General features: G+C 35.8%; 2 protein-coding genes across 2 annotated transcripts; one reads left to right on the plus strand and one right to left on the minus strand.

Annotated features, from left to right (window-relative positions):
* Positions 1 to 2,978: 2,978 nt before the first annotated feature.
* LOC124636861 (ribose-phosphate pyrophosphokinase 2) lies at positions 2,979 to 5,690 on the minus strand. Its single transcript, XM_047173058.1, has one exon. It carries the CDS (start codon positions 5,458 to 5,460, stop codon positions 4,432 to 4,434), a length of 1,029 nt encoding a protein of 342 aa, XP_047029014.1. The 5' UTR covers positions 5,461 to 5,690; the 3' UTR covers positions 2,979 to 4,431.
* A 1,213-nt stretch (positions 5,691 to 6,903) lies between these two features.
* On the plus strand, positions 6,904 to 13,046 carry LOC124636860 (histone H4 transcription factor). The gene is made up of 7 exons (XM_047173057.1): positions 6,904 to 7,367; positions 8,112 to 8,256; positions 8,427 to 8,680; positions 8,989 to 9,192; positions 9,550 to 9,770; positions 10,927 to 11,211; positions 11,570 to 13,046. Exons 1-7 carry the CDS (start codon positions 7,125 to 7,127, stop codon positions 11,919 to 11,921), a joined length of 1,704 nt encoding a protein of 567 aa, XP_047029013.1. The 5' UTR covers positions 6,904 to 7,124; the 3' UTR covers positions 11,922 to 13,046.
* The last annotated feature ends 447 nt before the right edge of the window (positions 13,047 to 13,493 follow it).

Consider the following 13,493-nt stretch of genomic DNA (forward strand, 5'->3'; position numbering starts at 1 on the left):
TCTTTTTAGCTGAAAGGGTCATCTTAGGTTAGAGGAATAATACTATACGGGGACTTTAACTTTGTATATCAACTGTGAATTATAATTTTAGTTTATATTCCAACGTCTACTACTACAATAGATAGATAAAATACCTACTTTTTGAGTATATCTTTAAATGTGTATTGTGTTGTTAGGTAGGTAGCAAATGAAAATGATCAAAACACTTTTGTTACTGACTGTACGTCACTAATTTAGGTTTTTTTTTAATGTATGAAATATTTAATATTTTGCCTAGGTGAACTAGATTTTCTTAAGCCTTAAGGAATGGTCATCTAGATTCTTACTTAAATATGAAAATAGGATATTATCGGAACAGTCGGAAAAAAACGGGAATCCAATTAACAAAATGACCTTGAACTAGTCTATTTAACAAAATGGATGAGTCTGCAAGTAAATAGTTCTTGCAGCAGGTACCAACAGTAGACTGGTACCTGGTACACAGCATAACAAATGTTGCCTTGTCATTGAACAATAAAAATATTTTAAAAACGCTGCAGGCTCTTTCATTAACGTTCCGTTAGTAGGTAATCAAATAAGATTCTTTTAATTTACAAATTAAATAGATCGGAGATTAAAAAGTCTAATTTAATGTGGATAATTAATGCCAAAATGAAACTCGGTAGATAGGGCTAAAGCCTGGCAGAGGAAATTATGCTACATTATGGCAGGGTACGGGAAGTAGCAACTTCTGTAAAAATTGCTAAACTCATAAGTATATTGGACACCCATTGTGTATTCGAAGGATAATACCTATACCTTACAAAATCCCTCCTTTGAAAACTCTTCTGAAAGAAGCATGCAAACAAATGAAACCTCAACCACTCTTGCTTTCCTCCAGATTGGCGTAGAAAAAAAAAAAAATTTTTTTAATTGGGCATAGACAATTTTGGTCACCGGAATTATTATCTTCTATTAATAAGACCTAAATGCTAGGTACCTATCTTGTATTATGATAGAGTTAGAATCTGATGATCTAGATCGGTTGCGTGTGTGTATATTATTGTGACGGATAGACGCACCCACTGACAAACAATTTACATCATTGGCCCGTGACCCTAGGGTCAGTTTTCATATTGATACTGTTAAACTTGTACTGTGATGTAAGAAGGTCATATTATAAGAATAAGATGTAAGAATTAAAAGTAGAATTTGAACACAGTGGGAAATGTATTTTGTCTATACTAATATTATAAAGAGGAAAACTTTGTTTGTTTGTTTGGTTGTAATGAATAGGCTCAAAAACTACTGGATAGTTTTTAAAAATTCTTTCACCATTCGAAAGCTACATTATCCACGAGTAACATAGGCTACCTATATTTTATCCCGGTACAGGCAGTAGTTACCACGGGACGCGGGTGTAACCGCGGGAAAACGGCTAGTAAGGCAATAAAAGCAGAGTTAATTAGCCTCAATATATGACATGTCATCGACACGAAAGAAGGAGAAGAAGAATTATATCTAATATCAATAGGTAGGTAGGTATATCTATCGGGAATACCGATCTAATAATTTAAGAAGAATACTGTACATAGATTTAGTTACATTAGAATGTTACTCCTTATCATAATAAGCATAGTAGGCTGATTTCTCTAGCTACTGGTAATAAACAAGCTCAACAAATTGGTCGTTAGGTAAGTTAGTCACTTTAAACATTTTTTTTACAGAACCTGCTGGTTCGTAATGTTGGCTCCCGTTCCTTTTCACCAAAACATATACTTAGGACATCATAAACGTGAAATTATCAATCTGTTGCGCTTTCACGCTCTGAAAAAAGACAACGGAGTTACCTACATGAGGACGCGTCTTGGAACTGCGGGGAACAAGACGTTATATATATACCATAGGTAAATTTTCCAAAACCGTCTACATGGTAAAATATTAGAGTTAGTAATATATCGTGGGTCCCTATCAAAAAGACAATTAAATATTCTGAAAGAATTACGAGGCTGCCAGCGCGCTTAGCAATGGGGGAAAAACATTTTTTTATTCAGCCAGTGCTTATGTAGTGTTGGTAGGTAGTTAGTGGTGCATTAGCATCAGTGTAAATAACCGACCTCCAGCCAAAGGTATTGTCCTGACAATCACTGGGTTTCAAATATTATAGAAATCAATACCTAAGTATCAATGAAATCATTACCAAGTGTGCGTGTGACCGACTTTCATGGCAGTTTCTCCAACATTGCTCGTCAAGTTTTCAAGGATAACAAGCAAAAAAACTTAGAAATTATCAACATTAGTCGTCTGGCATAATAAACATGTAGGTACCTATGTAATAAATTGTTTATGTATCTAAGAAAGTAGACACCTATAGGTACCAGACAGAATAAGAGCTACTTCGCTACACAGGTAACGCAATCTGAAAGGACAAGGCGGTACATAAACCGCCAGAAATTCAAGGAACTATAAAAAAAGGGTCGTCGCAAAAGCTTTCTATTTAAAGAAAAGGTTTTATTCACAAGTACACACTGAACATAAAACCAAGGTCTACCTTTTTCCTTGTTACCTAGGTATTTTATTTAGTCAGTTTTTGCAACGGAAATTTTAAAACTGGTTGCTTCATTATTTTGCAAATAGATAAAGAACTAGGCAAAGGAAGAGTACTCACAGTGCCTTATATTTTTGGCGTAGCAATAGGATCTCTCTAGCCGGTAGTTAATTTAAATCTTTTCCGCACATTGACACCAAGTGATTTCAAGGTTACCACGGTGCCTCGTACCTACACTTATTGCGTGTGAATGAAACCGTATTTGGTACATTGGAACAAAACGCACCTATTTATTAGCCAAATTCCGTATACTACTGGCCGTAAATATTAACGAATTATGACGTCATCGTTCATAAAATCGTCGCAATCTGAGAAAATACCTACCTACCTACTTAAGATTTTTGTGTGACGTAAAAGGTTATTTATATAAACAGACACAATAAAATAATTATTTAGTTAAATCCTTTTTATTGTTATCTTAATCGTAGATATCAGAACCAAATATACATAATTCCTTTTTTATATAAATTTAGAAAAAAATATACAATATGAGGCAATTGTTTTTTTTATACATCAAATTGCTTCTAATTTACTATATACCAATCATAACAATAGCCTTGAATTGTTCGCCGGATAACAATTAGCCAATAATTCATTTAGAATTTTTAATCATCCTTTTAAATTCATGGTTTAATTTCAGTAGCATTGTAGTGGCTTTTATGAAAAGAAAGATAAAACTTAATATATTTTATTGCTAGGAAGTTGTAACACAAACAACTTATACTAAACAGAAAAAAAAACAAAATTCATTAAAAATACACAGCAGGATGTTGGTAGCACTATTCTCTTACATTTTGACATTGATCCAAAAGAATTAAATTCATATTTATGTATTTTTAGGCACATTTTACTTTTTGCTTAGCTATTTATTGCATGCTACTTTGATGTATGACGTAAATTGAGACAAGGCCATCAATGTCTTCATTAAAGTTTAATTATTTTTAGGTATCTAACCTTCTTGTCCACTACAGAATCTTCATGGTACATACCATAAATACTGGTAATACATTTTTATTGTCTAAGGACAAAATAGCATTGCTAAATAGGCCATATACAAAAAGTTTTTAAGTCACCATAAAAGTTGTCTATGTCCAGTTCTGTCCTAGTATTTCACAAAAAAAACTATGTAGTATATAAATGCTACATTCACAAGTATTACAATAGAATTAACATCCTAACTGTACTTAGAGATACATAGACATATGTTTAACAACTAAAATGTCTTTTATTTTAAACTAACAATTGATTTTGTCTATAGAACAGTATGGTGAGGTTCACAGGAGAAGGTAATATGGATGTTAACACCTAAATATACAAATGCAGACCTAATTTCCAAATATGATCATGGTGTAAATGGAATGAAAAATCTGGCAGACAAGTTATTCAAAACATTTCATGGTTATAGTGAGTAAATATTCAAAAGAGGGTAGGCCAAATCAGCAAACAATATTATAAAGTGTGTTTGTGTATAAACATTTTAGGCAAAAAAAAACTTAATTCATTTTTGTATAAAATAGACTGTTTTGTTTCAGAATACCAGGATTTTCACTAAACATTACATTTAAAATCTTCTTAACAAATTAATCACTTACTTGCTTCACTATGCCTGATCTCTAACAGCATAGACAACAGGCAATGGTGTTCCAACAGTTATCCTCCTTCACTTTCATAGCTCAATATTAAACTAATATTTTTTTTCATAACAAATAATATGTAACACTAAGTTTTACTCAAGCAGTTATAACAGTAATTTTACGAGTTACATTCCATTTTATTTTATGTTATGAATTATAACACTCACCTATATTTAAAGTAAAATATCATGTAAAATAAAGAAAATTATACTAATATGGAACATTAGAAAACAGGTAGGAGACAGACTCGCCGTTGTGTGTACGTCTCACTGCCTCCGCCAACATCATGGACACATCAATACACTGAATTTTGGGACATTCCTGCATGTGCCTCTCCTGTGGGATTGTGTTTGTGACAACAACAGCTTCTAAACAGGCATTGTTGATCCTTGAGATCGCTGGTCCAGAGAAAATACCATGAGTAAGGATGGCATACACTTTAATAGCTCCCGCTTCTATCAACTTCTCTGCAGCATGACAGATAGTTCCACAAGTGTCTGCCATGTCATCAACTAGGATAGCGGTTCTGTCCTTCACATCACCAACCAGCACCATAGATGCTACTTCATTCGCCTTTTTCCTCTCCTTGTGAATCAGGGCAAACTCAACATTCAACCTGTCAGCAATAGATGTCACTCTCTTGGCTCCTCCAGCATCTGGGGACACCACAATACTGGTCTTCCAGTCAGGAATGTTCTCTTTGATCCATTTCAGGACAGCAGGCTCAGCAAAGAGGTTATCCACTGGAATGTCGAAAAATCCTTGGATTTGCGACGCATGGAGGTCCATTGTGATGATGTGGTCGGCGCCAGACACGGACAAGATGTTCGCGACCAGTTTTGCGGTGATCGGCGCTCTGCTCTTGTCTTTCTTGTCTTGTCGCGCGTAAGGGAAGCACGGGATCACGGCTGTCACTCGAGACGCGGACGCAATCTTGCACGCGTTAATCATGATCAGCAATTCCATCAGATTGTCGTTTATTTCGCCGCTACCACTCTGCACAATGTAAACATCCTCGCCACGTACAGATTCACCTATTTCCACGCATGTTTCCATGTTGCTAAACTTCTTGGTTACAACTTTTCCCAAATCGATGCCCAAACGATCGACGATCTTCTGGGCCAGGTCGGGGTGGGAACTCCCGCTAAACACTTTGATGTTCGGCATTCTGGTTGTTAGTGGTAAGGATAGGTGATCTAATTTATTTACTACTTCTTGTATAGTTACGGTTGATTTCATCAGCACAGTCCCGATACGACCTCTCGACCGTCACTCGCGATATATGCGACGGGAATAACAAGATGAACTATTTATGTGAGTCTAATTACCGATAAGAGACATCAGCGGCAACGTGGGGACCCGCAGCGCCGTGCTGTAAATACGCACCGCACTTGACCACAGTTCACGCGTTCGCCTCGTCTCAACTCGCACGTTTTTTATTTTACTAAAATTGATTTGACCTGTCAAGAATGTCAAGAACAATGAACTGTTTATGTTAGGACCTGTGTGTCAATTAAAAAAAAAATATAATCAGGAAATATTTTGTGAATTACAGGCCTAAATGTAGATATATTGGCTAGAAAAGATAGTCCGATCTTTTGAGGTATAAAGCTGTTCAGAAATGTTTTAAAATCAATTCATTTTTATAACTTAAAATAAAAGTCGAGGCGATTTTGGTGGCAAGGATTTTGGACGATGGGTTTATAAAACGAACGCACCACGAACCGGTGTCAAGTGGAAAAAAACCTAGCGGAACCAGTTTTTGTTCAACGTAAAATGATCAAGCAATATGAACAAAAAACGCTTCCAGTAAAATTTTGCTAGCTTCATATTATGCAATTTGCGTACATTTCAAACAACTGTAAAAAATATTGTTGGTTTGTTTTCAGGAACTTTGTTCGGGATGTTTTTTTTTAAATCCATGGGGACACAAGAGATCTTGTCTCGGCTGCTGCTACCAAAGAGTAAAGTAATATATAGGGAAAAGAGAGCCCACTCACGTGTTATTCTTGCAACCCAATTTGACAATGCGCCATCTTTCTCTAAATTGGCCCCGAAGTACCTACATAGCTATAGCTATAAAAATATTATAATTATGCATCATATTCATAACATTTTCTATTAGGCTAAGTAGCACCATATAACTATAACATTGGTTATCGTTATAGTTACATGGTGCTACTTACCCTAATAGAAAATGTCATCGTTAATATAGTAAAAGGTCGAAGGAAAACAAATAATTATTATATATTACTTTTTATTTACGCGTGTATGCGGAATGCAAAAAACCGCCATATTGATATTATTATGATCGGTTTTGTTAAGTTACTTGGAATACTGACACCAGGTCTTTTTAGAAGAAATTTGATATATGTGCTTTTTTAAACCGTATTTAATTTATTCGCCTATTTTATCTTTTTTTAAAGTGTCTAATATTTTCCTCATACTTTTCTCTAAATAATATTGCATAAATAATTTTATATTAACAAACAAAATCGATTATAGTGTAGTGCCATCTGTTGGTAATTTAAGGTATCTTTTAGATAGTAAATAGTTTCCGGGCCAAATAAAAGGTGGCGACTCTTCGTTTACTTAGCTGTCAAAATGTACGGAGTGTCCCCCCCCTGGCTGCTACGAAAGTCCAGGCGGAATGGTCGAAAGACCTTAGCCTCCCCTGTGGGCAAATTAAGAAAACATTGTCTCAGCTGTCACTGTCAAAACAAATAGATCGTTTTCGAACGGTTTCGAAACAATTGTGTTTATATTTTTGAATTTCGAATTATTATTCCAAATAATAAACACAGAAACAGTTAATTAATTTGAGTCAATAACTTTGTTGACCGCAAAGTAAATGTAAAGTGTTGTTCATTATTCATTGTGTTCACTGAAAAAAGGTCTTCATAATGGAGGAAGACGAACCTAAACCAAAATGTAAAGATGACAAAAACAAACTCCTTCGATGCATAGAATGGCTTGAAAAACAGAATGACGAGGATACAGAAAAGTTATCATTGGAGAAAAAGAATGATATTCAGTTTATTATACAAAATCATGCAGCTAGGAAGAACTTTTTACTAACAGTGGCTGAAGACGATGCGACGGTCCCAAATGGCGTTACTGAATCTACGATGGAACCACTTCCCGTGGTAAGTAGAAGGAGGTTTTATACCTTTTAAAATTAATTTCTTAATACTTAATATTTTTTGCTATTTTCGTCTATCAGTGTTCCTAAATTACCATTCAATGACACAAAATATGGCGCGTAAATAATCAAGCGATTAACCTAAAGTTTTAGGCTAATCTGGGTTAGACTTTTAATAAAGTTAATTAAGTTCGGATACTGTTTAGATAATTAGTCACAGGAAAACAGATTGAATTTCATAATGCAACCACCTGTACTAATATTATATGATGTTAAAGTAATGTTTGTTAAATAGTAAGTTTTATTTTATATATTGCTTAACCAATTTAGGTGATACCTTGACGCAGCCCCCCACAAAGCTGTCTTAATTACCATGTGATGTTGATATCTAAGAAGTAAGAATAGAGTGATATTATGTTAAATTACATGCATCCAAACTTAAAATTCACTCTATTGGTCCATTAGTAAGCTCCATTAAAGTATATAACAATCTACCAAAGAACATAAAAGATGAACTTAAAACTGAAATATTTATAAAGAAACTAAAACAATTCCTCAACGACAAATGTTGTTATACAATAAAAGAATACATGGAAGACAAATCCTTTAAAAAATAAAAATTATACTTATAAAAAGTATACACATACAAGTTAACTGAATACATTCCTTTTCCTGTATTGTATGTTATAAAACCAGCTACAGAAATAACGTTTTATGAAGTCCTGTATTTTTTCTCTTCCTCTTTCAGTCTAGATATAGGTTGCGTGTCCTCAACCTGAATATGGAATGTGAATGGCAGGCCTGTAGAACTATTATGATAGATTATGATCAGTTCCAAAAACATGTTCGAAATCATGCTTCTGAAATGCATGTTATAGATAAGGAGCCCTCAGGTAATTATTATTTTTTTTCCGTATAATTTATGATTTTTTAATAATTAAAATTGTCCAGTGCCGCAAATATTTGAATATTAAAGCTCAATAAACTGAAAAATCTGTCATCAGCAAACAAGATTTCAGAAAGCCTCTTTTCAAAACAACTTATTTTTACGTGCATCTTTCAGCTGAATATGTTTGTCTTTGGGACGTTTGTGGGCACAAATCAACCGACTTCAAAGAAATGGTCCGCCACATGAACTATCATGCTTACCACAGCAAGTTACTTGCTATTGGTTTCAATGGCCGAGCTACACTAAACTTGGCTCGTTGCAAGAAAGACTCCAGTAAAAGAAATGTGTTACCGGTGCAACCTACTGATTATGTTTGCATGTGGTTTGATTCGGAAGCAAAATGTGACCAAACATTTGACTCTTACCCGGTAATCTACCATTTTTATGATTGATCCTTACTGATATTATAAATGCGAAAGAGACTTTGTCAGTGTGTATTTGTTATTCAAGCTAAAAATGTTTAACATGCTAAACCATTTCCTGTCTGAACTATGGTGCAAGAGATCAGAATAATATCCAGCTTCAGGGTACCTATATTCATGCCAAATGTCATCTCAATCTGTTCAGTCGTTTTAGCTTAACAAATAAGTGATGTCTCTTTCGCATTCATTACATTAGTAAGTAATGATATTATCTACAATAATCCACATATTTTAAGATAGTATTACAATTTCAGTTGTTCCTAGACCATGTAAAAGTCCACACAAACTACTCAGACACTTTCCTCTGTTCATGGGCTGGCTGTGGAGCCAGATTTACCAATAAAAATAAGTTGGAGGTCCACGTGAGATCTCATACGGGGGAAAGACTGATTGCTTGCTATCATTGCGGACAACATTTTGCTCTTAATAGGAAATTGAGTGATCATTTACGAAGACAGGTATGGATTAGTCGAGTTTTGTATTTGATTAAAAACAACATTAGTGTAAAATATTTTTTGGTGATTTCTGAACATTGCAATTAATTCTAAAAAAGTAAAATAATTAAATATTGTAACCACTATTGCAGTAATTTTGTCAGTTAGTTGAGGACTGTAAAAAATTATAATCTTCACCAAACTTCTTGGCGGCTCGCAACTGACTTCCAAATACAGTATGTGTGCGTGGCCATATGTTTTGGCATGAACTATTTTCTTTATTGTTCTTTTTTCAAGTAGGCCTTTTCGAAACGTCGAACTAATTGCATATCCTACTTCTATTTACCTACCTTTATTTCTAGATTTTTATTAACATTGCAGAACGTAAGCCCCAACTCGCCGTACATCTGCGAGCTGTGCGGCAGCCGCTGCGCCACGGAGTACCTGCTGGCGGAGCACACGCGGCAGCACGTGTCGTCGTACGCGTGCAGCCTGTGCGACATGTCCGTCGTCTCGCCCGCCGCGCTCGCCAACCACGTGCGCTACCGCCATCTCGCGGGCAACGACACCAGGCTGCATGAGTGTCCGCATTGTGATTACAAGTTAGTCTTATATCATCCTCCGAGCCTTTTTCCCAACTATGTTGGGGTCGGCTTCCAGTCTAACCGGATGTAGCTGAGTACCAGTGCTTTACAAGAAGCGACTGCCCTGTCCGACCTCCTCAACCCAGTTACCCGGGCAACTCAATACCCCTTGGTTAGACTAGTGGCAGACTTACTGGCTTCTGACTACCCGTAACGACTGTTAATGATGTTCACTGACAACCGGTACCTACAGTTTAACGTGCCATCCGAAACACAGTCATTGGTGTCTAAGATATACTTAGAAAGTACATACAAACTTAGAAAAGTTAGTCTTGTAAGCCTGCGAACTTCGCTGATACTTTAAAAATTGATGGCTCTCGGCATTTTCTTGCTACTGTCATCAAGGTTATCTTGGCCTGTATAAATGACTATCACCTTTCCATACTGTACTTTGAGTCAACATTGTTTAATTTAAGACAACGTCGTTGGCATAATGGTCACCAAGTTGGACTGCTGAACTGATGGTTCCAGGTGTGATTCCCAGTATGGTCAACATTTGTGTGATGAGCATTGTTTGTAGGCTGTAGTTGGATGATGAAATCAAAATCAAAAATCAAAATCAAAAGTCATTTATTCAAAGTAGGCTGAAAATCAGCACTTTTTGAACGTCAAATCTACAAAAGACAGCCCCCAAAACGGCCGCCCTTCACCACTTCCCAAAAACACATGTTTTTGCTGGGAAGAAGAAGTGGTGGAACAAACTCCCCAGTAACACAATTCTGGCTGTATGGTTTGAAGAACCGTATACAAAAAAATAAATAAAAATATCACTCAAAATTATACACTATTTGTATAAAAAAAAGCAAGTAAACATGTAATCATGTTAGCTAGTACACACCTTACCCATACCTATTACTCAAGCAGCTACAAAAAAAATAATAATAATGTGTAAAATAAAAAAAAAAGAGAGAACATAATGCCTCCATTCATATCATATTCATATGTATGTATCTATTTATACATTTTATATAAGTTAAAGTGGTTTGTCAGTTATGTTAGCACCCATAACACGAACCAATCACTCGCTTAATATCCCAACTTTTATTTATTTAGCTTTCACCAGACATTTCAATTATAACAGTGGCTTGCGTTAATTCTGTTCAATCTTCCACAGAGCAATAACAAAATGGGACGTCCGCATGCACATACTTACACACAAACCTAAAAATAAGAGGAAGAGAAAGAGAAATGTCAAAAAGAACCTTGAAGATTTTTCTGATGAAGAGAATTCCGATGAATCTAGTGCTGAAAAAAAGAGTAAACCTGAGAAAACGGACAGAGAATATGTTTGTCATATGTGTACGGATACAGTTAAGATATTTTCTAGAGGGTCTCGGCTGACCACACATTTGGTTAAAGAGCATGGGGCTCAGTGGTCTATCGGCCATAGTAGGTTCAGGTAAGCCTTATTTTATACAGTTATGGCTTGTGCCAAACTTAATGGCGGCTCGGGATTGTGTCACAGCAGAATCCATTTTTAGGCTATGGGTCACATATGCTCAGAGATTAGTTGCGGGCCGCTGATTGAGATTGGAAGAACCCTTAATCAATAAGGTTTTTTTTTTATATTATGTCGATTCATGGCAATGATCGACAGTGAATCCATTGCTCTGGAATCATCCCTACTAGAACTTTTATTCTTCTAGTCTTTTGCCAACTTGACCTTCAAAAAGTACTTTCAGCTTTTTTGAAAAAAGGACCATTAATCTTTGTCTTATTTTTTATTTATTAACTTATTAAATATTCAATATTTACAGGTACCAAATATGCGCAGACGGCAAATACAGATTGACAACTACTCGCTATGAATCTTTGGAAGTGTCAGAAAAAATCATGGATGGCTACAGCAGTCCTAAACTTCCTTTAACTAACTTAAATTTTAAAGTGAAACAAGTTGCCGAAGCCACAGCTTGTACTCCTAGAAGTTATGAAATCACCTTAAAAGGTGATGAAAATGCAGATGACGATGATGTTAAAGAGGAAGTTGATAAAAAACCCGTGATCAACCAAAATGGAGTCGAAATTCTAATGTGTGATGTCGACGAGGAAGGCAATATTATTAGTACTGAGCTTATTAACTCTAATGTTATACCTAAGATTGAACGGTAAATTGTTAAAGTTGAGAGAATTATTTGAACCTTGCCAACCAAAACACAAAAAAATGGTAAGTTTCTTATTTCAAGTTTGTAACAAAAATGAAAGATGCATATTATTTTGACATTAGAGGTGAATGCACATTTATTATCATCATCATTCATTTATAGAGAAGAAACAATTTCTACTTCTGCGAGGTTTTATAAGACTTCATGTAAATTATTCTAACACATGCTTCATTCGACAACTTAGAGTCCTGTCCTATGCTACTAATATTTATTTTCGATCGCTTCCACTGCGTAGTTTTGTCCGCTAAGTAATTTTTCACCTCAATGCATGTTTTTTTTTTTTTTTTGTACGTCATGGAAAAATCTGTCTTTATATTTTTCATGTTGAAAGCATTTATTATACCATACCATATTATAATGACACTCAAACATTATGAATTATGATACTAATAATATTCCAAAAATACATTTTATTTTAGATTTTATCTAGTTTTAAGTATAATTTTGATTTAATTTGATTGACTACCTAGTATAAGTGAAGTGATATGTAATTTGTAATTTACACCGAGGAAGGAAAGATAGCGGAGATGCCATAAGGAAGGTAGGTCAGGCGCCTTCTTGTAGATCAAGCAACAAATAGTTGTTGTGATCAGTTACTAGAACTAACGAGGCGTTCGGGTTCCTTGTCAAATCAATACCAAGCTATCAAAGATAGGTCTTTTTTTTTGGTGATTTAATTTTGAAAATAATGGGCTAGTACTTATAAAGGCGTGTAGAGCTAGTAACGTATCCTCGTCCCCCGCACACCCGCATTTTGGCGCGCTACTACATTAGGAGATTTTCCGTTATGACATCTCCGCTAGTCATTTTGTTTTCCACGCTAATTTAAGAGTTATTTCATTTCAATTGTTATTTTGTTTGTCGGTGGCAATGCGCATATAGCGACTAGCCAAGTTATAAAAAAAAAAAAATTGATAATGAGGCCATTATATTCTTTCATGCTGTGCATATTATATAAGAATTTATAGAGAAACAGTTCTAATTATGAATAAATTGATGAAATACTTTGATTTTGCATGGAAGTGTAGATCTACCAAGCCATTTTGTGCAAATTAAAAAGTTTTTTTTTTTATAAGCTTTTTATAATCAATTAAAACCTTAAAATAACCATTTTGTACCACAATATACAGGAATGAATTTTATTGATGATGCAGATATGTTCTGTTATTGTTATTTAATCCTGTATAAAATTGAGGAGTGTAAAAGACCCCCGCATGGGAGGGGCACCGCCGGGTCCTCGTTGAGGCTTTGGGCGGCGGCGACCTCTCGCGTCCGGCCCTGGTTCAGGCCATGGTCCGGGGCGAGAGGGAATGGGATGCCGTCGCCTCCTTCTGCGAAGCGGTCATGCTCGAGAAGGAGGAGGCGGAACGCCAGAGAGTTCACACCTCTCATCCCGGCCGCCGCGCTGGACCAGGTAGACACCATGGGCGCCGGGTGTCGCGAGATGACTCCCGGCCACCGTAGGCGTGGGTCTGTGGGCGGTGAGTTCGGGTGGCTCATCGTCCCTCTGTCTTTCTAG

This window comes from Helicoverpa zea, chromosome 15, assembly GCF_022581195.2.
Source record: "Helicoverpa zea isolate HzStark_Cry1AcR chromosome 15, ilHelZeax1.1, whole genome shotgun sequence".
Classification (NCBI taxonomy): Eukaryota; Metazoa; Arthropoda; class Insecta; order Lepidoptera; family Noctuidae; genus Helicoverpa; species Helicoverpa zea.

What these genes read in the sequence shown, in the direction of transcription:
- LOC124636860 (XM_047173057.1), top strand. Translation starts at nt 7,125, where the DNA reads ATGGAGGAAGACGAACCTAAACCAAAATGTAAAGATGACAAAAACAAA. An exon ending in GTGATCATTTACGAAGACAG is followed by an intron (nt 9,193 to 9,549) that starts GTATGGATTAGT and finishes TTAACATTGCAG; the next exon opens with AACGTAAGCCCCAACTCGCC. An exon ending in TGTCCGCATTGTGATTACAA is followed by an intron (nt 9,771 to 10,926) that starts GTTAGTCTTATA and finishes AATCTTCCACAG; the next exon opens with AGCAATAACAAAATGGGACG.
- LOC124636861 (XM_047173058.1), bottom strand. Translation starts at nt 5,460, where the DNA reads ATGAAATCAACCGTAACTATACAAGAAGTAGTAAATAAATTAGATCAC.